The sequence below is a fragment of the Fukomys damarensis genome, unplaced genomic scaffold, assembly GCF_012274545.1.
Source record: "Fukomys damarensis isolate Sample0158 unplaced genomic scaffold, DMR_v1.0_HiC HiC_scaffold_22, whole genome shotgun sequence".
Taxonomy (NCBI): Eukaryota; Metazoa; Chordata; class Mammalia; order Rodentia; family Bathyergidae; genus Fukomys; species Fukomys damarensis.
In genome coordinates, this window is record NW_022900934.1 from 3,943,982 (window position 1) to 3,971,981 (window position 28,000).

The window sequence follows — 28,000 nt, forward strand, 5'->3', positions numbered from 1 at the left end:
GGGGGGGGGGGGCTGCAAGCCGAGGCCTGGTCACTCTGTGCAGAGTACACATTTTCACATGTGTCCTACCTGCACCAGGTGAAAGTGAGCAGGCCCGGAGGAGCTAGGAAAGGGTGTGGCCGAATCGGAGGTTTGGAGTTGGTTGGAATTGGCTTTGAAGGAGCACAAGATGGCTTCCCTGGTCTGCAGGTGTTTCGTAAACAGAGTTCAGGGAGTTCACCCGCTTGCCTTCACTTCTTTGCGAAGCATCAACAGTCCTTGACTATAGATATCACCTTTCTCCAGGAGGCTCAGATTTCTATGACCAGTCGGTCTTCATCATCGCTGCTGGAGTCGCTCAGCTCCACCCGAGTCTGCGTTCTCAATGCTTCCAAACTCCTCTTCCTGACGGACTTAGCAGGAGCTTCAGGAACTTCTGAAGGCTGCCCCGGTTGAGAAGGGGCCACACAACCCTTCAGGGCGATGAGTCCGGATGCTTGATTTTGCCCACTGTGACTTCCTGCAGGAGGGGAGGAGGTGGCCGTTTCTCCACATGCATGCTGGCCCCGGGAAGGAAAAACTGCCAGCTGCTTCCCTTCTTCTTGGTGTGAACTTGTTGAACTTGGTCCTGAAGTTGGTATTTCAAGATGAGTTTTATCAGTTAAGTCCAATGGAGCCAAAGCTGAAACTGCTTGTCCAGATGAAGGATTCCCTGGCAAGAGTGCCTCTGAAGTGCCCTCTGCTACGGCTCTTCTATCTGGGAAGCTTTGGGCTAGAGTTCCCCCCACAGCCCAGCTGTGGTCATGTGGCTCTGAACTGTGAATTCCCAGCCTTGTGTGACCTACTCTTACCCCGAGAGAAATACAAATGGCAGCCGCAGAGGTAACAATGTCATGGCAGGGAGTTTCTTTGGGTCCAGAAGAAGAAGGCTCTTGAGCATCGGAGAGATTGCATGATTTGGGATCTATCGAGACTTGATCCTGGGAGGGCAGCCGGTGAGTTTCCAGCAATCCAACATCAAGACCTTTTCCAGTGGGCAAGGAGTCATCCTGAGCCATTGCCAAGCAGGTGTCCTGTTGCAGAGATGATCCTGACAGCACAACAGTGTCCTCCTGAGGAGAACAGTCACCAGGCTCACCAGCAGATGGAGAAATAGCCTGTAATAAAATACAAAGGAAAAGAAAGAGGAGGGGAAAGGTTAATTGGTACAAGGAAAAACGTGGTCAGAAATGTGGGCCTCAATGAAAACAAGGTCTTGAGGTCTTCATGGTTCTTTACCGAGCATGAACTTCAATAGGATACCCTCAGTAAGTTTCCATTAATAACTAATTTGTGCATTAGCTTGAGGAAAGCTTGGTATTGATACAAAATAGTTTGCTGAGATTGCTATGTGTTTTTATCTGGCTTTATTAAAAAGTAAAGCCACTCAATTATCCAACCAGCCCTGGGCTTCCTATTTTCAATCACCAGAACTCGTACAGTTTATGTACAATTTATTGCACTGGATACTGAAGTGTTTTTCAGATTAGCATCAAAGTGTGGTCTGGATCAGTATTGTAGTGGTTTTCTACATGCAGCCCCACGGTCTGCCTGGGAGCGATGTCAAGTTGCACGTAGAGATGATGTCTGAAGCATGGCAGCGTCTCTCTCTTCAGTATAAATTAATAATGTACTTAGGGCTTTCAATAAATCATCCTAGCAGTTTCACAAAACAAAGTTGCCCAATTTTTCCATACAGAAGGCTTGGAAATATATATATTGCATAGTGGAATTTTTGTCCCAGGAAGCTCTACTAGGTGATCCTTGCAAGTTTTGCCACATTGGACAATGACAATAAGAAAGAGAACCAAAATTCTAGAAACGGGACAAATAGCAGCAGCTCAACATCATAATTCCCACCTTTCCGGTTAGGGTAGCTGTGTCCCTGATGGCTCCTGAACTTGTCCCAGGAGAGGTGGTTTCTGAGGTGTGTCTGTAGGCATCTTCCTGCTCTGTATCCCCCGGACCAAGAGACAATGGTGAGGCAACACAAGAAGGCGCTGCTTGGAGACTCAGACCTGAAGGATGGGAGACATGTTCGTGTACATCCAGAATTCTAAAATGAGCACAGGATAATTTCCTAAGAGGTCATCCATGTGTTCATGGTTGCCCTCAAGCTCATTAACCTTCACCCCAAGCAATGTGCATAAGAACTCAGCTTACCTCTGGCCAAGTTAAACGTGGTCAAATGGTATTCATTTTTAGCTGAGAAATGAGACCCCAAGTCCCAAAGTAGAAAAATCCCCAAATTACATACATTGTAAGTGATATTCCATGCATCATTTTTTCATTAGAATCATCTCCCTGGTCTTGTTTGTTTGGGTTGGTTTTAGATCACCTCTAATTCCCTGGCTGTGATACCAGGTGGCTGAGGTAGAAGCTGCACCTAGATTGCATGGGGATTGCTGTATCTTGGCCCCCACTGAAGCCCTGGGCAGCAGGAGCTGAGGCTGGCATTTGTGATGCTGGCGTTTTGCCAGTAGTTGGTCACTATGGTTGGGGGTCGGGTGACAATATCCAGAAAACAGCCCCTCTCACAACTGCTGTCCCCTGGTCCCTTACCATTACTCTTTCCTCTATCTTCTCCTAGACCTCCAGGACACAGGTCAAAAGGACACAGAATTTCATATGGTAGATTGCCTTATAAAATAAGCTGAGAAAAACATTCTAGAACACCTGCATCATTAGAGATATTGGACCCACTTTTAAATTACACACTTAGAGCTTGACAAGCCCAGATTTTCTACTTATTAAGAAATCCAGAAACCCCTGACCCTCTAACCATCTTTTTCCACTTGGGATTCTTTTTGACATTAGTCTCCTGCACTTATCGTGTGCTTGCAGCGGTGATGGTGAACCTTTTAGACTTTCAGTGATTACAAACAGCCCACTGTGGTACACATTCCATAGGTTTGACACCACTGGCTTGCAGCATTGCTTCTCAAGTGCTTCCAGTCTGGGGTGTAGCCTATGACCTCTCTCACCCCTCTGCCCTCTGAACGCCCATGCCATTCTGAAGCCACGTGTTAAGTGAATACTCAAAGCTCACATTATGTTTAGGAACATGACTTTCACAACTGAGCTATGTAGTTAGTATGCTATGATTGCATTGCCTTTCTTATCAAAATTATTTTCCTGGAAGTTAATAATTATTTTTTCCTTTTGCTTAGCTTCCTATACGCTTATTGACTAAAAACTCATTCATCAACCTCCTCTCCGTCGAGGGATTCATTTCCTTAGAAATAGCTCTCTTGAGAGTCTGAACCTCCCAAGTCTGAGGCATACAATGAATCTGGGGTGTTTTCTTGTATAAGGAAGGGGAGGGGGAGGGAAGGGAGCAGACCACAGCTCACTTGGCTGTCCCAGTGCCTGGCTCCAAGACAGCGGAGCCTGCCCCTCTTCTCTTCACCTCTTTCTTGGTTCCTGGACGTCCATGGCTTCTTTTTATTGATTATTCTCTTGCAGTTTTGACAAAAAACCTGGTAGCTTCATGAGAAAGGGCACAGTAAGCACAGCTATCGCAGCCCAGCTGGGTAGGTACAACATTTCTAGTTGGAAACCATTTCTGCTCAGAGCAAAGGGGCTGCGCTGTCCTAGTTCTAGTGGTGAAGGAATCCAAAGCACACGTGACTAAGGACTCAGGATCCTTGGAGGATCCTTTCATTTCTCCTTCCCTGAAAACTCCAAGGCTCTTCTTTGTCCTTGGTGTCACCAAGATCCTGGGTCTGTCTTCAGGCAGTGCCTGGCACCCAGTGGGTCTTTTCAATATGAATCACGTCCTTCAGTTTGGGGAAAAATACGCTTGTTAAAATGCAAGCAGAATGTGTTATTTTTAGTGGAAAGACTAACAAAGTCCATTAACATATGCATTACTTCACATAATTATCTTTTGTAGGTGGAGGGAGGACTGAAAACACATAAAATCTACCCTCAGCAATCTTCAAGAATACATTATTTTTAACTAAAGTCGCCCTGTAGAACAACAGATCTCTTGATCTTATGCATCACTTCTTTGACTTCTGTTTTGTCTTTTCTCTTTATATAAATACTTTAACTAGGCTACTTTACCTCCTGGTATAATCTTTCTCTTTTCTTTCCTATTTTCTATTTCTTTGTCTTCTTGTTTTACTTATGGAAGAACTCCCTCATCTTTAATTTCGAATTTGTGAGCTTCTATTCCTATTCATGCTTTTGTTTCTTTGTATGGCTTTTTTTGTAGTGAGGATTGAACTCGGGACCTTGCACTTGCAAGGCAGGCGGCAGCACCACTGAGCTAAATCCCCAGCCCCCATTCATGTTTTTAATTTCTAGTAATTTCTCTAAGAGTCCTTTTCTTCTTTCTTCATTCTATTCTTTATCCTCCTTTCTCTCTCCTTCTCCCTCCCTCTGCCTCCCACCACTTGTGCAATTCAAATAATGGCTGGCTGTTGCTGAAGTCTTTCTCTTCATGTTAAAAGCCTTCCTGAGAGGTGAGGCCATTATAAACATCCACCCATGTTTGAGAAATGGGCATCAGAAGCTAATCTCATGCAGCTTCTAGACCATGGGCCTCCCTGTAGGGTCATCTAGTTCCCTTGTCAAAGTGAGACACCCTATAAGAATCATCTTTGTGTCTTCCATGTGTCATGGTCAACTTCTTGTCTCAGATGCGCTGACTAGGAAATGACACTCTGGCTGCCAGCATTCCGGGGTCAAAATTGGAAAAGAGTTGGGAGGTCCATCACTGAGTTACCCCACCCCCATTTTCAACAGAGCCCCTCATCGCCTAGTAGACTGATTGTGCCCTGTGTCCCTGGCATTTTGTTTTTGTTTTTTAGTTTATTGGTACATTTGAGGTATACAGCACAGTTACATTCATCATTGGGATCTTGTACCTTTACATGACAGGTCTTGGTCCTCATTTTTTCCCCTTGTCCCTGCCCTCCCTTCACCCTCCCTGGCATTTTGTATGCTCCCCAGAGATTAAAGCAGAGGTCTTCAGCATGGGGAAAGAGAGGAAAATAACAAAGCTCTTCAACACAAGGGAGGGTGGGAATTTGGGCGTCTGTTTGCTCCTCAGTCACAAACGATTTTCTTTTTCAGTCCTACCTGGTACCATGAATTTCTGAGTCTTGAGGGAGACTTTCATTGTTAGATCAGGATTAAATTCTTGTGGTCAGCTAAATCAGTTACCACTCAGGACCTGCATGTAAGCCTCCACTGGGATGACATCATTTCTCCTTCCTGCTGTTTTGCCCTATGTATAGATGGCAAACCCATCCATTTCCCAACCCCACCCAGGTTTCTAAAAGTGGAGATATCTGGATGTGTTCCAACTTTTATCTTGAACCAACAACAAGGTTCTGAACCTAGGCCCTCATACTTACCCTGAAGAGCTATGTCCCTAGTCTTTTTTAGCCTTTGAGACGGGATCTGGCTAAATTGTCCAGATTGGCCTTGAACTTGAAATGCTCCCCCACCCCCACGGAGTAGCTGGGATTACAAGTATGTGCCACTGCTTCTGGCTTGCTTCTCCAATCACAATCAGTAGGCTGCTAAATTACCAAGTATACTGATCCAGAGAAAATCAACTTTGCAAATTTATAGAAAATGCAGTGGTTTGGGAAAGAAAGCAAAGGTTTTCCCCAGTACAATCTTGAGGGGGCCACTTGTGTCCTGGGGCTGTATGATACAGAATTAGGTTTTTGGAATTCTAGTCATTCATTCAGCAAATACAACCCAGGCCTCTTCAGGGACCCAGGCACAGCCCTGGGGAATTGGAAAAGAACAAATCCAATGTGGTCCTAGCCTTCAAGGGCTTCTGCAATGATGGAGGAAGAGAAAGACAAGCAAGCAGACACAGGAGAGAGTTTTAGATGTGCCAGGGTCATGAAGGAACATGCAGAGGGTAGGACATTACAGAAAATATAAATCAGGTCAGTGTTGCACAAGAACAAGATATGGGAGGTGACAAAAGAACCTAGCAAGAAATGGGGGAGGATCTTACAGAGTAACAATAAATAGGGGCACCCTGAAAAGAAGAACAGAGGGTGACTGCATTACATAGTTGAGAGAGTCCTCTCAGGAAGGGAGGCACAGAAGGAGACCTTAGGATGAAAATCAGTCCACCAAGGATGTTCCAGATGGAGGAGGAACACAGGCAGAGACCCAAGGTGGGAGGGAGCCTGGGGGTAGAGCAAGGCCAGCGTGGAAGGACAGGCTCAAGCAGAGGGGCAGCTGAAAGACAAGTGAACAGGTACCCGGTTCTCGTGCAGTACAAGTGGCTGTGGTCAAGAGTGCACATTCTGTTCCACAGTCCTTGAGAAGGACCTGGTGTTGCAGCGGGGAGGAGGCGGTGCCGCTGTTGTTAAAAGCTGCGTGATGCTCGCTCCTAGGATCTAACTTGGAGGGAGAAGAGAGCCGGGCTGGGTGAACCAGTCACCAAGGCAGCAAGGGCTCTGGGGGCCAGATGGGATGACTCAGCAGGGCAGCAGTAGGAATGGAGAAAGTGGGTAGACCCTAAATATGTTGTCATTCTTACCCCGTGAAAAATCACCATATAATAATAATGATGACAAACATTTCTACAGCCCCATAGTTTGCCAAGCACAAGCTCTCACTCTAAGTGGATTATGCTCTGTCCCTACAGTGACAAAACAACCAGGCAATTCATTCAATTCAATGAAGAAGTAAAACCAATTAGTATAGAAAAAATAATCAGATTGGCCAAATGTCTTCCCAACAGGTTGCTTGGGTTTTTAAGCTTAAGCAGAAAGGTCATGGGCACATTTGACTGATAACTTCTGGCTCATCCGAGGGAGCAAAGGAAGAAAATCCATTGATTTAATTTGCTTTTGACCCTACGGTCTGCCGAGAAAAGCGAGTTATCTCTGGTAATTGTGAAAAATGCCAAAATCATGTCACTGAAGTATGTTAAACTAATTTGGATTATTGAAGCAGGACGCTAACTTGTTTTTAAGTGAATAGGCTTTTTCAAAAAGTAAGCCACACTCTGGTCAAATCTTGAAGCACAGAATGTGCTGCTGTTTGGGCTTCCTCATCACACCCTGTGAATCACTTCCTGCATCTTCGGAAATGGCAAGGCCCCACCATACTCGCCTTCACGCAATCTGGGCGGTTCTCCTGCTCTGACACAATGAGGTGATCTTATTAGAGAAGCCACTGCTCATCACAGCTCTCTGCTCTTCTGTTCTTTCCTTGATTAAAGGCTGCGTTTTTAATAATTTCTCTCAGAAATAATTACCATACCTCGTTGGGAGGAAGAGACTGCTTAAGCGGTTACAGCAATTGTAAATTTAGACCTCTTGAAAAGGCTAAAGGAAACTGCAAAATAATTAAAAAGAAATGAAGTGAAGATACATGATGATGAAACTTAGGATATAACTAGAGGCATCTCTGATGCCCAACATGCTTCCGGCTGTCTAATATCTGGGCTTTATTCAAGTGCTAATAAATGTATTACTCAAATATCATTATCTGAAAATATAAGTAATTTGAAACATTTCTTTTGGTTTGTCCCAGTACACAAAAATCTCCATTAATGTCAAACCCACAGACTAAATTACAAGGGCTAAAAGTAAGGCTTACGACATCCACCTTCTAAGCAAACTGCCAGTATAAACAAAAAGGCTGGAGCAATCTCCTACTCTTAATTGATTCGAGATTAAGTTGTTCAGAAGCATCCCTGCCATTAAAGAATGCACAATGTGCTAGCAATTAAAATTTGCAATTACTTAAAGAAAGCAGGGCAGATCTTTAAAAGTAACCACTTTGCGGACAATTGTTTGCTCACTTACTCTACTATTCAGCGAGCTCCCAGTGTTTGAAGCCCATAAATTTTGAGCCCATTTCTGAGACCGCAGTATTGAGCCTCAGTATTGACTGAACACTGAACATAGCCAACACTGTGCTGGGATTTGAGCTAAATTCAGGAGTTTGTTTTACCTAAACAAGGCACAGAACACCTTCACGGAAATTGCCATCTAATAGGGGAGTTTAGTAAGCAAATAATTACACACAAAATATCACCAAGCAGATGTAGGAAACACTATTAAAGAAACAGCAAAAAGATGTTCAGAGACAGAGAAGACAGGGTCCTGACCTAATCTATATCTGTGGAAAAAGAGTAAAACCATACAGACAGGAAAATTGTCTGACACTGCTCTTCTGCTGATGGTGTTACCACTAATTAGTTTGAATCATTCAATCATGTAATTATTCAACCAATTTTCTTTAAGTCCCTTTTGCACTCCTGGTGTTGTCATATGGTTGTTTGACAGTAAATTCATTTGTCTCTCCAGTCCTGTTACAGTTTTTGTTTATGAAACCCCTTTAGGGAAAATATGGCTGAAAGTGAGGAAGGGAGGGTCCATTCCTTCCAGGCAATGGGGAGTCAGAGATGTCAGGTGTTGGTGCCAATCAGACAATAATCAGAAGTCAGCAGATGGTGAGCTGGCAGAGGCAGCCTCCGACTTGAACTTCCCAGGCAGGGAGGGACCCGAGAGGGCCAGAATTATGTATTCATCATGGGCAGCTACAGGTGTTTCTGTGCTACCCTAATGCAATCTTTGAAAGTTTGCCTGAAAGTGGTCATAAACGAATCTTTTACCCCAGCAACCGACGCTCCCAGTGGTTCTCATTCCCCTTCTACTTCTTTGATGAAAGGCAATCAGGATGAACGCTCTCCCCTCACAGATATCCCTTATCTCAACTGCGTTCAGGGCAAAGGAGTCACTAAACTCCAGCTTTACGTTATCACGTCCAGGCGACAAGATCTGCCCTTATGATGCAGACTCAAAACAGGGATCTGAAATCATGGAGGGGAAAACAAGATGACAGAGAAAATGCCACCTGCAGCATTAAATGCTAAGACTGAACCTAGGCAATCTACTGCATGTGTCATAACTTTAAAGTTTCTTGTTGCTACATGAAAACTGTCCATGTGGTTCTCTTCCCTGGATGTAATCGATATACCCGAAACAGCTTCTTATTCTTCCTCAAGATTTACACCCTGGAATCAAGGAGAAATTATTCTGTTTCAGCAATTTTAGAGCCCTATGATTTAACTAATAGCTTTGGGAAAGAAATTAACATTTATCCATTAATCCTAACAAGAAAAGAAGCAAGCAGTGGGGTCAGTAGAAGAGACGTAGGTAGTCCTTTCAGAAAAGGCTTACGGGAGAGCAGCATACCTTGGAAGTCCCTGCTAAGGAGAATTCTGGGGTACAGTGTGCAGAGACAGCAGGTCCCCAAGGGCAAGGGAGCTCGCCCACCTTGGCCCTACCACAAGTGAACAAAAAAAACCACTGAAGAAATACACAGTGAACAAAGGCGATGTCTACCTTTTTGCCAGGACTTACTCAGCACTCCTCATACGGTTTTTAGAAAATTTTATCTTTTCTGTATGCATAACCAGGTAAAGTTTTCACTTCAGAAACCACCTGTAATCACAATTGGCCCTGTTGGCAGTCATCTCTATCCCCAAGGCAAAAGGAGCATGTGTTGATCACTTTATCCTCTTTCCTATATGATCAACTCAGTGAATGGGGCTGGTTTAGAACAGGTCGGCCCCTTAAAGTTTGGTCATGTATAGAATCCAACAGTGCTTTTTCTTCATCAAGTGAAATAATAAAAACTGCTCAGGAACTACCTTTGGAAAATTTCTCTCCAAACTGAGGAAAATGTGTTTGGTGTGTTTATTTAAACCAGTGGTTCTCAAACAGAAGTGATGTCTGGGGACATTTTTGTTTGTCTCAACTGGAAGATTGCAGGGGTGGGTGCCCTCAGCTTTGCACAGTAGAGAGCCAGGATGCTTCTAAACATTTTGCGGAACAAAGAATTAATGGATACAAAATGTCAGTGATGCCAAGTTTGAAAAACCTCGCTTTTAACCAAGGATCATTGACTCAGATGCTACCAGAGCCAGAAAAATCACATACAGGAGAGGGGTTGCCTGGAACAGCAGTGAGCTAAGGTTTGGCCCCAGCTTGAGGTACAGATGACTGTGGCTATTGCCCAGAAGATCTGTCCATTTTCAGGAGGCTCTAAGGAACAAATTGGCATTTTATGTTTTAAATATTGATAACTAATTTTCAAAACAACAACAATAACACATTCCGTGACCCGAATTTGACTGATGGCAAACCTTGCTATTTAGGAAACTCAAGGGTTCTGATGACTGTGATGGCCAAACTTCACACTGGCTCTGCTTCTTTGTCAAAGCAAAGTTTCCTTTTAAAAATGCTGCTAAAACATATTTATGGAAGAGTAAACTTGGTTTTGAAAAGTTATTTGGTGGTATCCTATAAGGTGAAATAAATAATTATAAAGCCATTGATCTAGCAGCCATTCTCTGGAGAACTGAACAGCATGTTAGCTACAGCAATACATGGGGAAAAAACAGAAATCAATGTGGCCATCCATCAGTAGAGGAAAACCTGAATAAATGATGGTACATCCACCTGTGAGATTTTATGCTGAATTTAAAATGATCTATGTACTATATATACTCACTTAGAGTCTTGCACAAGACACATTAAGAAAAAAATAGTTGCTGATAACTACTGATGGCATGATCCTTTTGTATAAAGTAAACCAAAAAGTGTCCCTATTTGTATGCATATGGAGAAAGCTGTAGAAGGGTGTGCACCAAGCCAACTCTAGGTGGCCTCCATGGAAACCAGGGCTGGGAATTTTCAGGCTTTTCTTGATTTGTTGATTTTGCTGTGTTTGGTGGAACAAACACAATATATCATCATTTAATTGGAAAGAAAAATACAAGACACATTATGACATTGGCTCTACAATCTGGATTAAAAAAATAAAGAGGAAACCCCCCAGATTGTATCCAACTGTGTTCAAGCAAAGCTAAAAGTTGAGTCAGAAAGTGGGAATAAACTGTTGGTAGGAGATAAACACTTATATACTGGTAACTAAAGTTTAGTTTCTCTGGCAGAGAAGAGCTGAGCAGCTCACTAAAAGAAGAGAAAAACATGTGGGGTTTTTTTCCATTTCTAACCAAATCTAAAGTATTTCTATATTACCATTTTTTGGAATTTTGCCTCTTCTAAGTAATCATTTGAAGTTCTTTTCTCAGAAACCATTTTCTCTATGGTTCTCATTTTTTTGTTCTCTTTCTTTGATGAAAGGCAATCAGTTGAAGAACACTTCACTTACCATCTTCTCAAAAAAAAAAAACATTTTTAGTGAAAAAGTATACTTAAAATTTTTTGCTAAGTCAAAACTTTAATCATGCCCAGACAATAGGAGAATAAAATAAAGACAGGACAAACTGTGGAGAAGAAGGGAAACTAAATGAAGGGAAAATGCTAATATTATTTTAATTCTTCAGTGCCAAAAGTAAATCAAGAGAATCTACTTTATGGATCATTAATTTCAAACTTTCTTAACTCTAAATGAAAATTGTATAGAGAAAAGTTCAGGCTTTGAATATAATGGATGTGTTTAAGCAATTGCCTCATCATTTCTTAAGATTTACATCCTGGAAAAGGAGGTGTTATCCTGTTTCAACAATTCTGTAAGCATTATTTAACTAATGGCTTTAGGAAAAGAGTATCTCCCTATTAATTCTGACAGGAAAAATAAGGGAACAGAGCCATCAGCTATAGTCAGAGAAACAGGGAGGGAGTTGGTGGATGAGGAAGACCTGGACTGCAGGCTGCCATTTTGTTTCTCCTTGGGAAAACATTCTGAGGTAATTTGTGACAGGAGCAGGGCAAGTAAAACAGCAATGTGTATCCCTTCAACCCCACTTCCCTTGTCTCCTCATGGTATACTAACACAAATTCAAAGGCTAAAGGAAGAATTAATTCTCCTCTAGTTGATTTCAGAGAATGACATCATCACCCCCACATAGTACTTAGCTCCTTTACCCGTTACACACAATTAGGTAAATCTCTAAAAGTACCTGGCAGAATATTCTTTTTTTTTTTTTTCAGATCCAGCTACTTTGAAAACTTCCCAAAAGAATTTTCCCTAACCTATGTTGATAAGAGGAAAAAAAAATCCAGTTAAAATATTTTAGTCATTTAAAAGCTTAATTAGTACAGAATTCAAAAGAAGAAATGAGAAGGAAGGTAAATGAAACCAGGAGAAAAAACAGAAGCCACCCCCACTCCAGCCCCCGCCCAGCCTCGCCCTGGAATTAAAACAGGTTTATTGCTAATAATTTAAGGAGCTCAGCTCTACATAGTTGATGTAGTGTACACTCAGCTAAAGAGAAGAATATTAGGACATAATTATACCATGATTGGTTTTGTGGTAAATGCAATGAAGAGATGTGCTGTGAATCATAGCACAAGGGCATCTAATTTGGGCAGCCTGAGGAGTCACTGAAGAGTACCTCAGAAGGGCATGGCAGGAGACCTCCATGAAGCCCCAGGCCCAGTTTCTCAGAAACATGTGGTTGAAGGAACAGAGAAACATGTTCCTCAAAATCTAGCTACATGCCAGGCTATTTCTTATTTCTAATATAATTTTCTGAAATTTTCTCTGTGAAGTAATCATACATTTTATTTCAGAAACTAGGTTTGTTTTTTTTTAAATGGTGCTCAGTTCTTTTCCATTTCTTTGATGAAAGTAATCAATCTAAGATTTTTCTTTTAAAAGTTTTGCTGTTGTTCTTTCTCTGAAAGATGTACAGTGGAAAATCATGCTCAAAAATCAATCCTGAAAATTTGTGCCAAAACCATAGGCTGTACCTAAATATAAGGGGCAAAAGGCAAGAGGTGAAGAAAAATACAATTGTTGAAAATAGTATTACAAATCTATAATGCCAAAATGGAAATCAAGACCATCTATCCTTTGAGTTATTTTCAGTGTTTCTCATTACTGAGTCCATAAATGACAATCTATTTCTCAAAATATAATTGAGATACTTCGGAGAGCTCATTTTTTTCTCATGATTCGCATCCTTTAAAAGGAGAAATTAATCCATTTCTAAAATAGTGAGGAAGAAAGATTCTGCTTTGATTTTTCATCAATAATAAGAAAGGGGAAGGGTGAGATCATGTTAAACTAAACACTAAGACAAGAAAGAAAACATGGGAGCAGGCCTTGTGAATTTTGGTTTTCCAATCACCTTAGAAAGGAAGAGAATCAAAAATAAAAATTCTAAGTCCCGTCTCTGTGAAAAATGGAGGTTGAAGAAGATTTTAGGTCTTTGTTTAAAACACAATTTCAGGCTGCAAGATTTTAATTTGGCAAGAAAACCAGCAAAAAGTGTGGGAAATACTGTCATGTTTTCCTAATAAGTTTAGATATTTTATCTCAGGTGGCAATTCAGTTCATTTTTTCAACATAGGGGCTCCTTCCATCCCAGTTCTCAAGTGTTTGAAAAGCTGAAAACTTTTGTGTTCTCAGACATTTCTCCTAAACAATATCAACAGAAGAGCCAATCTGAAAAACTTTAAAAATGTAAAGTCTTATACAGGGGTGGAATTCAAGAGTCACTTAAACACTACTGAAAAGTGAGGGGATGGAGACGAAAAGAAAAGAATAAATTGCTCAAAATACTCTTTACAAAGGCTGATACTATACCAAAATTTACACATAATGAATGCTTTCTGACTTGTAAGTGTAGTTCTCTTAGTAATGGAAAAAATTCAACAAGGTGCACTATGAGACAATTGAAACCCTTCCCATGTGGCTTCATTTTTTCTCAAGATTCTCACCTCAAAAGAAAATGTCCTCAGGCTCCTGCAGTACTACAGCAAAGACAGCTTGAGTGGTGTTTTCTCAGTAAAAGACTTGGGGTGGTTTCCATGGATTTTGATTTTTTTTTTTTAAAGGAGGGGAGGAGATCATAAGCGCTTTCAGACCAAAGCAGAGAATAGAATATAAAGAGTTAGCTCAGCTCTGCTAGGAAGAGATTACAGGGACTTGAACTTCAAGGTCTGAAGGAACTTGGAAGCTGAGTAACAAAGGGGCAGAGAGTAAAATTCGGAGGAGGTGGACCAAATTCTTACAGAATTCTCTGAAGTCATTCTTTTGTCCTCACCCCAGCTTTAGAAAGTCCATCTCTTGTGATATAAAGCTGGAATCAGGGGACGTTCTTACTTCAGAAACTCTGCTAGATGTGAGGCAGGACTGAACATCTTCCCCAAACGTAACCAATCCAGTTAAGACACATGGGAAATTTTAAAGCTCAGTCGTTCACAGATCCCAAAGCCCACCTAAAAATATAACGTGAGGAAAGAGAGAGGGTCAAAATAAATAAACAAATAAGAGCAGAACATCTTATTTTTAAACCCACCAAGTGATTTGGAACTTTGATTGCATTTTCCCCCCAAGAACAGCAATGGCAAAGAGAACCATCTAGAAGTCCACCCTTGAGGGGTATAAATCTCCTTTCTCACATCTTTCTCGAAAAGTTCTGCTGCATCACCCACCAAGGGAGACTGTTTTCCAATTGTAAAACAATATTGGAAAGGAAACCCATGATCCAGCAGAAAAGAGAAGGTAGCCTTTCATGCTTGTCTGCAGAAAAATGTAAACATGTCATGCACCCAGCAAAGTCCACCAGAAGAAGGGCTGGCAGATAACAAGCAAGACAGGTGTCATGGCAGGCACAGTCCTGCAGGGGTGATGTATAGAAGTTTGGAGGTTGCAGAGAGAACAAAATCATGAATATGAAAACCTTCCTTGAGGGGAGAGAAGGCAATCTTGGAAACTTCCCCATCTTTTGGCAATTCCTTGACTCCTCTTCTGGAAGGTCTTGAGCAGGAGTAGATGACAGGTGTGGTGGTCCACTTAACCCATAGCTCTCTACTTGAGTATTTTCTTGAATAAGAGACAACTGGATAAATACAATTCCAATGAGCATCTCTCAGCAGAAGTCACAAGGTCTGCTCAAAATGCTGAAGAGGAAGAGGTGAGAAATTGAGTATGCACCTAAGGCCCAAGGAAAAGATCAACAAAGGCAGAGTCTGAACTTGAGCGCTTGTCATTGAGTACATATTCGAGGGATCTTCCTGCCCTGTTTTTGCAAATACATTATTACTAAATTTCAATCAGAAAAAGAATGCTCAGCTTAAATAATTGTAAACACACACGATGGTTCTGAAATAAAGTAGTTTATGCTGTTTGTGTGAACGCTGACAGGAAAATAATGACAGAACTGCGCCGGAGAACGACACCTGGAAGCACCCGGTGTGGGTTGTGTTTGGTTTTCTCACCCAGGGTCCTCGCGAAAATTGTCAAAAAGTCAATCAATAAGGAGAAAATGGGGATGCGGGAGGGGGCTTGTGCCCTAACCGCCTGCAGAGGAGCTGGATGAGAACAGTCACGGCCCACACGTTTCTACAACTCCAAGGAGTTTTAACCCTTCTATGCTAAAGCAACCTTCAAAACTTTTAATTTTGGGGAGTGAGTAGTCTATTTTACCTCAAATATGTCTATCCTGCACAGGAAAACAAGGCTACCCATTTTCCCAGTAAACATCCTCCAATCCCTCATTCACCGTGGGCAACTGTCACGTGCACTTCATTATTATGAAAATTCTCTCCGAGAAAGAAATCCGTACCCAGGCTCTAATACATACAAGGGGGAGAGGATGAGAGAAGATGAAATAGCATCAGGTAGGTAATAAAGTTTAAAATATATTTTAGTGTAGAAATGTGCCCCGCCGTGATTGCGACTACACAGGTATTTTCTAAGCGGGAGAGCACAGCTTTGATGCTCTCTCCCTCTGGAATTTCAAAGAGCAAAGAAAATTAACCCTTTTCATTCCATGCTGAGAGAAGAGGAAAAGTGCAGGCGGCCTTTTGCTATTGGCGAAGTAAAGAGCGAAGACCAAAGTGAGATGCTGGGTTCTGAGGAGCAGCCCCAACACAGCCAGGCAGCCCAGGCAGAGAGAGAAAGGGAAATCGGAGAGGACCCTGGGGGAGGAGCAGGCACCTGGGGCTTGGGCACCAGTTCCCCCTCTGAAATAGGCAGCCCAGAAGTCAATACAGCCCAAGGAAGGACCCCAGGCAGTCTCGGTTGGCATTAGCAGGAACTCCAAAATACAGCAGGGTAAAAAAGTAAAATCAGACTGGAAGCTTGCAAGCCTGTGGAGCCCTTTAGGAAGGACCATGCCAGAAAGGACAGTGGTCTGGGGCTTCCACTGCCCCGCCGTGGGAATGGGTTGCCTTGTGTGTTTGAATTTCAGGCAAACAATAGATCATTTTAAGCATAAATACGTTTTATGCGCTATTTAGGACATACTTATGCTAAATAAATATGCATTCTTCGTTTATGTGGAATTTGGATTTCACTGGGTATCCTGAGTAAAAATGAAATCCGACCCTGGCTGCCCCCCGCAGGATGGAAGGGCTGGGAAGCCCGGCGTTCTTGGCCACCCGGAGGGGTCTGCAGAGAGGCTGGGCAGAGCCACCCCTTCTCCCCGCCCAGCCCCAGGCCCACGCCAGGGGGAGGTGGGCCCGGGGCTGGCTGTAGGGCGCCGCACTGGTGGGGTGGGCATCATCATGATGAACAAAGACGTCCTTGCCGAGGGCCCTCACTTCCTGAGCATGAAGACCGCTGACAGCGCTGGAAAAGCAATAACTCACGTGGACCCTGAACCTCAGGGGACAAAGCTCACAGGAAAAAGGTGGGAAGGGGCCCAGAGAGCCCAGCAACCTGCAGCCCTTTTGTCCTTCTGAAAAGTTTCTTACGATCATGGTGGAAAACAACCTTCAAAAAAATGTGTTTTGAAAAATTATTAGCCCATCTGATCTCAGAACTACTTCTCACGTTCGATCCATTATGGAGGATGCACGGCTGTCCACTTTCCTCTCCAAATGGTCCCTTACTACTAGAAAAGACTATTAAGTATAGCTCATTATGTTTGAAGGTTCTTTCCGGGTGAGAAACCTGAGCTAGCCTCTAATAAATGTGAGAGGGCAGGAGGAGAGCACAGAGGTGGCAGGATGCAGATAATAACCTTTAAAAGCAGCATCATGTAGAAATCCGCCCGCACTTCTGAGCTGGCCGCTGCACTCCAGGAAGTACAGGTTCGGGGACATTTTTGTTGTGCTCCTAACTTCTCCCTCAAGATCTTTAAAATGGAGGGGGGAAAAGACAGAAAGAAGCCCTTTTCTCTTTAAAGCTGGGAAGGGAACAAAAGAACACCAATTTTGGCTTTTATTGTTAAAGTTGTCAATAGCATGTACTTCAGAAAAGGACAGGAGTACTTTTTTTCCTTTTTCCAAGTCATTCAAGGGCAAAGCCCCCCCCCCACAGAGGGAGAGTGGGCCCTGGAGGAGAGAGCTTCCAGAAGGAACAGATCAACAAGTCGGGAAGATATTTTCTACTCCTTTCTCCTTCTGGACCTGGCCTATTCAAGACAGGAAACAAAGAAAAATAAAATGGGCGATGTGGGCCCACTGAGTTGGCTGGGGACTGAGTCGGGGACTGACGGATGTTGGATGTCTTCATCCTGTGGCATCGTGTAGGCAGAAGGAGGTATCGCCACGTCTTAGAGGCTCTTGGGAAGGACCTTGGAGAGGTCCAGAGAAGAGAGGAACTTACAAGGGTGTCAAAGGACTCAGGAAACCACACGAGGTAGAGGGAAGGGCAGGGACTGACAGATGGCCAGGCTGAAAAATCCATACCCTATATCCTTCCTGTCAGGTGCTGACATTTTTAGTCTTGCTATGCAAAAACAACCTTCAAAAATTCTATTTTTAAAAAGTATTAGTCTATCTACCTCCAAAATCTTTCTCCCCCAGATGTGAGGACCCAAGGCGACCCCCTCCTTTCCAAACCGAGCGTCCTCCGGCCTCACACTTGCTGGAAGGGAAGCCAATGCATGATCTGCTATCACAATGACATATGAGGGGAGAAAGCCATGCCCACCTGCTAATAATGCTGCAGAGGAGATGGGAGGTGATGGAATAGTACAGGGTAAATAATAAAATGTAAAATACCTTGCAGAAATGTGGTTCTTTTATAGGTAACAGCTCTCCTGTAGCATACATTTTCTCAGTGAGGATTCTAGTGCAGTTCCTACCAAATATTTTTTAAGAAAATAGAAGCAACTTACTTTTTTCCAATAATGGTTTGATCTGGGTAAAGATTATGGTGGGCTTGGTCTCACATTTCACCTCTGAAAAGGCCTGGGTCTACTTCATTCCAGAAATATACTAAGGAGACCGGACAGCGCAGGGACCATGAGTGGGGACGGAGGACCCTCAGGAGCAGGGAGCAGAGAAACGAGGTGGACAGAGGATGTTTCTGAGAGAAGAAAGGAGAATTCCTGTGGGTAAAGAGTGCAGCAGAGGAGAAACACGGAGGATGTAACCATCCCAGGCGACGAGGTCAACGGCCGCATCACTAAGTCTTGTCAACAGCATGGACCCGGTACGACACGGTGGGAACAGCGATTCACGTGGAAGTCTCCCTCCTCAGTACCCACAGGTCCTGGCTAATGACGAGCAAAACAGCAGGCAGACCTCAGGGGAGGCACAACTGGCAGGAGACCCGGGCAGGGCCCCTCCACACTGCTCAGAGAGAAGGATGACCCAGCACTCAGTGAGACGGACAGGAGGGTCGCAAGCTCGGGCCCCATCTGGCCAACCTGGTGACTTAGTAAAACTGTCTCATTATAAAAGGGCTGGGGACATAGCTCCCTATGAAGGCCCTGGGCTCAATCTCTAATACCAAAAACAAACAAAGGAAGGAGAAAGAGTCACAGCCAAGAGGAGCTAAGGTAATCTGACAGCCAAATGTAATGTGGGATTGTAGAACGAGAAAAGGCTACTAGGGGAAAACCAGGGAAATCTGAACAAATTGTAAAGTTTTAAAAATAATTAATTAAGATGCGTGATGTACATGCACCAACTCCACAGCAAGAATGTAAACATTATGTACTACACACATGTGCTAATAAAAAATAAATAATAAAAACAATAATTAACGTATTGATAGTTAATATGTCTTTAGCTATACCCAAACTGTCATACTAAAATAAGATGCTAATAACAGAGAGAACTGAATACAGAGTTTTTGGGAACTCTGCATTATCTTCACAACTTGTCTATCTAATCTAAAACTCATAAAATTTACAAGTTTATTTAAAAATAAAAATCAGCTGGGCGTGGTGATGCATGCCTGTCATCCCAGCACTCAGGAGGCTGAGGCAGGAGGATCGCTGTGAGTTCGAGACCAGCCCGGGCTACACAGTGAGTTTTAGGTCAGCCTCAACTACATAGTGAGACCCTGTCTCAAAAAACCGAAAATAAAAAAATAAAATAAAAATCAGCCCGAGGTCCGAGGTGTTGTCTACAGGACTCTGCAGACTCCTTTCTCCTGAGGGAGAGGCTCTGCGGGGAGGGCGGGGTGGAGACATCATTCGCTGCCATTGCTGTGAGTGTCTCAAAGCTGAGGCTGACTCTAAGAACCTTCTGGAAGCCCGCGCTTCTCCCATTGCTCTAGGACTTGGACAACAACACTCGTCTAAGATGTGGACGTGACCCTTCCCGGATCGTCACACTTGTTTTCAGTTGTCTCATTTCCGAACAACTTCTCTAACAAGCATCGGGACCTTGTGCCATCAGGACACACTAGCCGGCAGGACCGGGATGGAGCAAAGAGGTGAGGCTTTGCCACAATCAACAAGAATCTCAGGTCAGCGGCAGCACAGCAACAGATCAAGCCGGGGCCTTGGTCTTACCCCTATACGGGTGGCCTTGGGGACTCTTCTGGATGTCAAATATAAGATGTTTATCGCTTCTCATGACATAGCTTTGAATGCCAAAGGTGACAACCAACAGATCAACTCTAGGAGAGCAAGGGAAGGGGAGAGCATGGTCCGTACCCAGGGCAGAGAACCCATGGACCGGGCTCTTCAGCCTGACCGTGTTCAGGGTTGTCTGGAAGAGCCGCTTCCGGGTGGGTTGTACTTTTTTCCCTCCGCTCTTCTCCCCTGGGGAGTCAGAACCCGAGGAGTTCCCAGTGACTCTGCTCAGGCCACCCGTGTACCTGTGACCCTAGCCTGGAGGGCATCGGCCAAAGATTGGGAGAACAACACTGCCCAAGACCGCAGCCTTGGGAGATGCAAAGCCCGACATCTGGGCGACCTTCCGGGCCAGCTGCAGTCCTGGCCCCAGCTGGAAAGGGGAGCAAAAGCAGAGTCCTAGACCTCAGGGCTGCCAGGACAGTGATGCACCCGCTCCCCACAGAGGTGCAAGAACAGAGCAGCTCAGAACTGTGACTTCAGAGCCTGCCTCTGTCACCTGCCAGCAATATGACCGGGGTCAGGTCACTCTCTCTGTGCCTCAGGGGACGAGGAGACAAAGGGACGAATCCTAGCCTTCCTGCAAGAGGAGTTAAAAGCATTAAAGGAGTTGGCACCACAGCACCAAGCTCGGGGCCTGAAACGCGGTGCTCCACAACATGGCACCACCTTCCTCATCCTCACGCTGTGACCTTACACGCTCACCGGTGGCAGGAGGCCTATCACCCATCAGCTGGGTCATCCACTTCCTGAGTGGCCAGTCTACACCGCTACATTTTTCCCAATGCCTAAAACATTGTGTGGTGCATAATAGGTGCTCATTAAAAATCCATTCAATGAACTTAACAAATGAAAATTAGTCTGACTCCAAAACAGGCAGTTTTTCCACTCCTTCCTGCAAACGCAGTGCCTACAGGGAGATGTCCCCCCACTTTGGCATGACTGTTGACGCGGAGGAGGTTTGTCGTGGGGCTAAGAAAGGGTCAGCATCTCAGGGGTCCCAGAACTGAGGTGGACTCGGGAAAGTCACAGTTGGACAAGCTTTACAGAAAATCCACTTTTCTGATTAATTCACAGCAGTTTTTTCCTTCCGCCCCCGTGAGTGAGGTCAATAATGATAGGGCTGTGCTCTACTATTTTCACTGATTATAATCATATTTAAAAACCCTGATCTTTTTTTTTCAAACTCCATTTAATGTCAATTTGCATTCATCAAGGATTTTTTTTCCTCTCGCTCTCTCTCCTCCATTTTTAAAGGGATAGCTTTCTTTAAAAGTAAAAGAGGAATTTTGAAGGTAACAGGCGCTACATCCGGAGGTATTGGGAGGAAGAAACAGGTTAGAAGTAACCCTGGTTTCCAGCCTTGTGCAGGCAGAAACCCTTGCCACCGCTGAGAAGCGAGCCCCCGCCCAGGCCCTGGGTTCACCCGGCGGAATCCCATTTGCTGTCATAGCAGCGGCCCTTGTTTTCTGGAAGGACCGTGGGTAGGTACATCTGTGAGCTGTTCCCCGTGCGATCAGCGGGGTGAGCCGGGAAGGAATGGTACAATATATACAAAAATGGGACACTTTCCCTGCAGTTTTGACAGAGCTTCATGCCTTGTTCTGCATAAATAATAGCAAGGTGTTTTCACTACTGTTATTACGGCGGCTCTCCGTATAATTTGAGGGCTCTTCAGTAGGGGACAGTAGCAAAGCAGCGGTGACTGAGTGAAAATGACAGGGAGGAAAACCAGCTACAGCCCCTGGGGGACCAAGAGGAGGCCTTGTTCCTTGTGTCCAGTGCAGTCAGGTGTGGTGTCAGGTGCAGAGGGTTGAAAACTGCATTTGGAATTACAAGGAGCAGGGAGGAGAATGCACTACTCCAAGCCGGGAAAACGGCAGGGGCGTCTGGTAATAAGACATCTGAGGGATTATCACTTGCTTTCTTCTTTGTTTGTTTTTTTTCTTTCTTGTTGGTACCGGGGATTGAACTTAGGTCCTTGTGCTTGCAAGGCAGGAGGAAGAACCACTGAGCTAAATCCCCGGCCCCAAGTGAGATTTTACGACTGTTGGAGAGACTTGCGTTCAAGGCACAACCAGCGTGTAAACTGTTCCTGCAAAACAGCATCACTGGCCTGAACACTAACTGAAATTGTCCTAAGGCAAAGACATTGGACTTGTTATAAGTCCTGCTTATATCTTAGGTCCTGTGGCAGAGCCCACGAGTTGCCCATTTCAGATCCCTTTTCATGGTAAAAAGAAGCCACTCTCTGCCTAGGGTGTACTGCTGCTCTGCTAAAATCTACATCTCTCAGTTTTCCTGGCAGCCAGGCCTGACCAGGTAACTCAGTGCTGGCCAGAGAAGTGAGAGGGACTTTTAAATGTAATTTCCAAGGCACGTCCTTCAAGAAAAAGTGGGTACCTCGTCTTTCCCCTTTTCTCCTATCTGTTGGCTGGAATTCAGTTCTAACGGCAGGAGCCGGAGCAGCCATTCTGGACCACAGGACAGGAAATGAGAAAGCAAGCAGAGTACGAAGACAGAAGGAGCCCAGGTCCCTAACATACCATTTAGCAGCAATATGGGACCAAGACTACTGACACCCAATGTTTACTTGCGAAGGAAATTTTATGTATATTTTTAAGCCTGTGGTAATTCCCAGTTTTGGGGAGAAAAACCCTGTCTTTATCATACTTAATGTCATGGTGACATGAAACATTACTGCAAGAGTCTAAACTTTAGAATGTAGTGAATTTGTCATGTCTACGGATCACTGAGCTTTAAGCCTTCGCCCTTTCGTCATATCCAAATGCTATCTGGACCAAGGACCAGCCTGCAGGCCAAATCTCATCTGCCAATGGTTTTGGTGAATGAAATCTATTGCTGTGTGGCCACGCCCGCTCATTTGCATACCAGGTACTTTCCTGGGATGGAGTTGAGCAGTTGCCACAGCAACTGTGCACTGAGCAAAGTAAAAAACTATCGCTATCTGGTCTTCTGCAGGAAAAAGTTACCGACCCCTGGTCTAGACTATTTATTCATCACACAAAACACGTTTCATTAGTTCCCTCTGCAGTATGATTTTCAGGCTCCTCCATCAGCGGTGAGGTCATGGTCCACACCTCAGATCTGCTGTTTGTGCTTCTCCTCGGTCCGTGGACTACAAGGGAAGATGGCCGATTCCACGCCTCGGTCTCCAGCAGCTGCCTGCTCCCCTCTGCTTCCCCTCTCCACTCTGTGCTCTCCCCTCTCCCTTCCCCTCCATTTCTCTCCACGTCCATCTTTCACGCAAGGTTGAGCAACATCTGATTCACCCAACCCCCAGGCCCTGCTGATGCCCACTCAACAACATCCATGCGTCAGAGTTCATCCTGGACGACCCAATCCCCCAGCAATCCTGATGCCACAGTTGCATGAGCCACCAAGCCTGACTCAAATCCAGCAAAACAACCAGCTGATTCAAAGATCCCTGAGCAACAACAATAACACTGATCACTGCGGGCCACTGAACTCTGGGATTCTTTGTTACGCAGCAGCAGCTACTGCCCATCACAGCTGAGCAGCGCTGAGTAGAACCTATACGGGCTTCCCTTAGGTATAAGATAAATGTGCTCATATCTCTGGGATATGATTCAGATAGATATTGGTATTTATAATCCTTCCAGAATATTTACTTACAATTCACAGTGGCAAGCGTACTAAACTTTGGGGGCTTCAGCCATAACAGTGTGTTGTGACATGGGAAACACAGTATTTATTACCCAAGATCTGAGGTCAGACTGCCTACATTTATAGCTTTTGCTTATCAGAGATTCTCTCTAGTAAGTCACTCAACTCCAATGCTGAGTTCCTCAATTCTAAAAATAAAATTATTGTAGCACTTGTATTTCTTGTCAAAAAGTTTAAAAGAGATGAGAAAAGGACTCATTATAGTGACCAGTACGTAGTAAACACCCCTCCATATTAGCTAAGATTATTCCTGTTAATAGTCTTATTAGATAACATAAGACAATAGAAACCAATTACAACAGAGCTCAGCAATTAATACAACCAAAGTTTGAGAATAAAGATGTTCATAATAAACTAGGTTAAAGTGAATGGCTTTTTGAAACAAGTCAACAAATATGGGATATTTAAAAAAACAAATATGGGAAAGTATAGATAGTTGCTCCCAAATATCCCTGTAGGATCAGATTATCATTGAAATATTAGGTCTCTTTCTGCCCTTGTTGATGCAAAACTTGAAACATGTTCTTCCTCCATGTCCACATCCCCCATGTCCACTCTGCTTCAGAACCCAACATCTTAGTCTAGCCAGAGCCACGGTCTCCCCTGAGCCCTTCCCTAACCGCACAGGGCATCCCTTGTTGGAAGGAGTCTTGGGAAAGAGAAGTCCCCCGGCCGCCCCGCCGCATTACCTCTCAGAAAAGAGAACTGCCTTGCGGTCAAACCAACACAAAGGTTCCCGTTTTGTAGGCAGCTCTCTCGACTATTGGGCGGTTCTCAACTCACAGTGGTTGACTTCATGATATCTGCACTCTGCAGTGGTGCCAGGTGGAACGCATTCAGTGAGTGGGACTTTGCATTTTGAATCTGGGTCTTTTCTACACAGTACCATACTCTTGCTGGATGCTGGGCAGGGGCATGAAGGGAGTTCCCAAACAGGCCCCCACCCACCCCATCCCAGAAGAAAGGACCAATACCCCACAGCGTGCGGCAGCCAAGACAGGATGTTCCATGGGTTAGGAGTATTAAATGCATTTTGGATCTTAATATTTTCAACTTAATGATGAGCTTATCAGGATACAACCCTATTGTTAGTCGAGAGGCATCTGCGCTTCATTTTGATACCATTTAGAAAGGCACATTAGACTGAAATGACGCCAATCAGTTCTGGTTTGAGTCACTCATAAACATCCTCTGACAAAATTGGTTTTGAGAAAGGTGATGAGGGGAGGGACCTTAAACACAAATTTAGTCATTATCCCTGGGCATCGGGACACAATTATAAGCACCGGATGTTGTAAACAAATCCTTTAAAGGCTGCTTTGAAAAGCAAAATAGAACATGTTTATTCTGTGGAAATCGTGAATAGGTAGCTATTGGAGAAATGAAAGCCACTGTCCTAATGCCATATGAATGGGCACTTATGGCTGTGGATGGATTTCTATGACGGCATTGTACTCAGATTCTAAAAGTACTAAATCTCAAAGAGCTGGCACAAAAGTAAAATGCTGTGCTCTGAAAGCCCTATTAGATGACTCAAGCCAGTGGCTCTACTGATGACAAAGACATTATCAAAGACGTGCTACAAGTTCAGCTAGAGCTGCTTCGTGAAATGTGAACAGAGCACATCGCGTCCCTGAACAAAAGTTTTATGTAATGGGTGACTTAAAGGGACACAGACAGCTAGATTAGTAAGTCCAATACCCTAAGCAAAAACTTGCCTACTTCACCTACACCTTTACACGTTGTATTTCAGACTTCTTTTAACCTTTGTGCTGAAAAAGCACATTTAACAAATGCCAGTGAACAGCTGCATTTCATGATCACAGGTAGCGGTGGCCTGGGTCCCTGAGGCAGTGCGATGACTGGAGGTGCGTTCCTGGAGGTGGGGGTAGAGAAGAGTGTTGTTTCCGGGTACAGTGTGTTCCCATCAGCCAGTGGCAACCCCTTGAGAAGGGTACAGGCAAAAACTGTAAGCAGCCAACACACGGCATGGACGTGGGCAGACACCCGGTCCAGAAGGATACGGGAAGGGCACCACCAGCATCTACTGGGACTCAGGCACCTTCTACAGTGACTGTAGAATGTCATTTATTGGCTGCACCTCTTTGACCGCCTCTTCCTTCAGGAGGCAAGAGGAGGCTGAGATAAAATAAACATGGTGTTCTCTGTATTCAACATTCATTCTCCCTCTTCAGTTCTCCTTCCAGGGACCTTGCTCCCATCTCGGAGTGGACAGAATCCACCACCTGGCCAAGCGGCAGATCCAAAGCTACGCCTGGCATACAAGGCAAACCTCACTCAGCAACCTCAGTGTTGATGCAGGGGCTTTGGTTAGAAAACTCTCTACTGCACTCACTTAGGGAACAAGATACAGACATCTTGCATCTAGAGATGAAGCAACCTACAAGAGACTACACTGTGACAAAGAGGGGCACAGAGTGTTGGGGGCAGTGCTCAGGTCCCTGGATCCAGTAGGAGCTACCCCGGGCCTTGTCGTGAGCAACAAACTCTGTGTTGTGCTTAAACCTAAGTGAGTTTGACTTGATCCTCTTGCTACCAAGAACTGTGACCAATACCAAAACATTTTCCTAACTCTTACAACACTGAGTTCTTTGTATGGCCCAGAGAACAAGCCAGGTAGACACCCTGGTGGCTCCTGGCCCCCAGTGGCCTCCTGACCATATTAAAGGTGGGATTCAAGATTTACCTATCCACAGACTTAAATTCAATGCCTTACCACCTGCTCCGTCCCCTGGACGGCCATCTAATGTGTCTGCATCTGAAAAGGAAATCATGACTTGGATGAAAGAAGCCAGTCTGTTCCACGAAGATGCATTTCCAGCTGACATTGATTGATCTAGTCGCCCATTCTTCTCAGCAAACTAACAGAGAAATCATCATTTCCTTCCTTATCTAACTACACAGATGACTGCTTGGTGACTCCTCAAATTTATTGAGTGGCAAAACGGGAAGCAGAGAAGAAATATGCCCTGTGTCCTCAGACGCAGCGAGAGACTCCAACTGCAGGACCAAAGCCAGCCTCACCGAACTGGCTGTGGAGTCTGGGGAGACCGGGGAGAGAAAACCTGAAGCCGCACAGAAGGAAACGCCAGCCCTGGCCCGTCCAGGGGACTTGCTGTGCAAGGCGGGTCCTGCGCGTTCTCCAAGCCTTACTGCAGTTACTCAAAATCAACTAAAAATATTTCCCATTTTTAATTAAAAAAAATCTATGCTTTGAGTTTCTAATGAAATGTTACTTAAATGAATCAAATTAATTAAGCACAACAGAACACAACAGAAATTAGTAAGTGAAAATGAAGAGTGTTTTTCCACCTCCACTTAGCAGCATGCAGTACTCTGTCCTAGAGTGAGAGAAAGAGAACCCACAAAAATAAAAAACCCTACAGACCCAGGAAGCAACTCTACAAGGACAATAATTACCTTCGTGTTAAAACATGCCAAACCAATTTCTTTTGAACCATTAATCTGTGGATTTTTTAAAAAAATCAATAACATTATATTTAATCAATTGAACAACGGTACATGGGAATATGTCGGGTTCTCCGTGGTCACGGACTGTAATGAGTTTTGCAGTCATTGTAGCGAATGGCTCTACTGCTTCTACATAAACTTGGAGAAACTTTAAAGTCTCAACAGGACACCAAGGGAACTGGAGGAAATGGGTGCCTCTGTCCTTCAAGAAGCAGTCTCTCGCACGGTGGGTGCCCAGTAAATGGCCACCGAGCGCACGGACGCCTGAGTGAATGGTGCCAACCCACCCAGGGCGAGGCCCTGCGAATGAGCAGTACGAAAGACAAACGGGGAGAGCGCCGCGGGGAGGCCGAGAAACTGGGGGTCAGAGGCCGCCCCAGCGCTTCGTCCTCCAGGGGGCAGTAGCGCGAGGGCCTCTGGAGCAGGGGAAGCCTCCGGTCCCTCCGGAGGGGTCAAGGGGAAGGGCACCTGCGCGGGGAAGTCGGGGCGCAGGTCACTCACCCGGGGGGGGTCTCCGGGACCAGGAAGGGGAAGCACCCCCAGCCCGGCCCTCACATCCCCGAGGGGCTTCTGGATTTTCCCCGGTGTGCACACAGGGCACGTAGGTGCCCCCCCCATCCATCCGGGGCGGGGGAAGAAGGACGTGTTCGCCAAAACTCATTCACCCCAAAAGAGCTGTGGCCCCGCTGGTTTCGGCACTTAGCGCCAGTGGCCCGCACTCCCTGCCCCTCGGTCTCCCGCAAGCCTGGGAAGTGTGGCCCTCACACTGGCTGTGTGTGCGCGCGTGTGTGCGCGGGAATTGCCATCAGGTAGGAACAGAGGTCTTAGGACACGAAGTGCTCCGGGGTCCGGCTTCTCTGCAGAGGTAACAAGCTGGGGCTGGCTTTCTCGCCGTCGGGACTGAGACTCCCAACGCTAAACACTGTCGCGCACGACCCCGTACCCGTTACCATCGGCCCCGTTCACAGATGGTGAAACCGAGGCGGGAGAGGCCGGGGCGCTGGGGCCGGGGCGCAGCCGTGGGGACAGGGGCACGGGACACGGGCG

The 28,000-nt window shown here is 44.9% G+C and overlaps 1 protein-coding gene across 5 annotated transcripts in view; it reads right to left on the minus strand.

The window, feature by feature from the left end:
• Positions 1-6: 6 nt before the first annotated feature.
• Znf831 (zinc finger protein 831) overlaps positions 7-28,000 on the minus strand; it is a 207,484-nt gene continuing 179,490 nt past the window's right edge. For 4 of the 5 annotated variants that reach the window (XM_010628749.2, XM_010628748.2, XM_010628751.2 and 1 more), the window contains 2 exons: positions 1,879-2,036; positions 7-1,136 (listed from right to left, as the gene is read on the minus strand). In XM_010628749.2, the coding sequence (XP_010627051.1) occupies positions 291-1,136; positions 1,879-2,036 (1,004 nt within the window). In that variant the 3' untranslated portion in view covers positions 7-290. Of the gene's footprint in view, positions 1,137-1,878; positions 2,075-28,000 lie in introns of those variants that run through there. The other variant, XM_010628753.2, reaches the window with a different exon arrangement.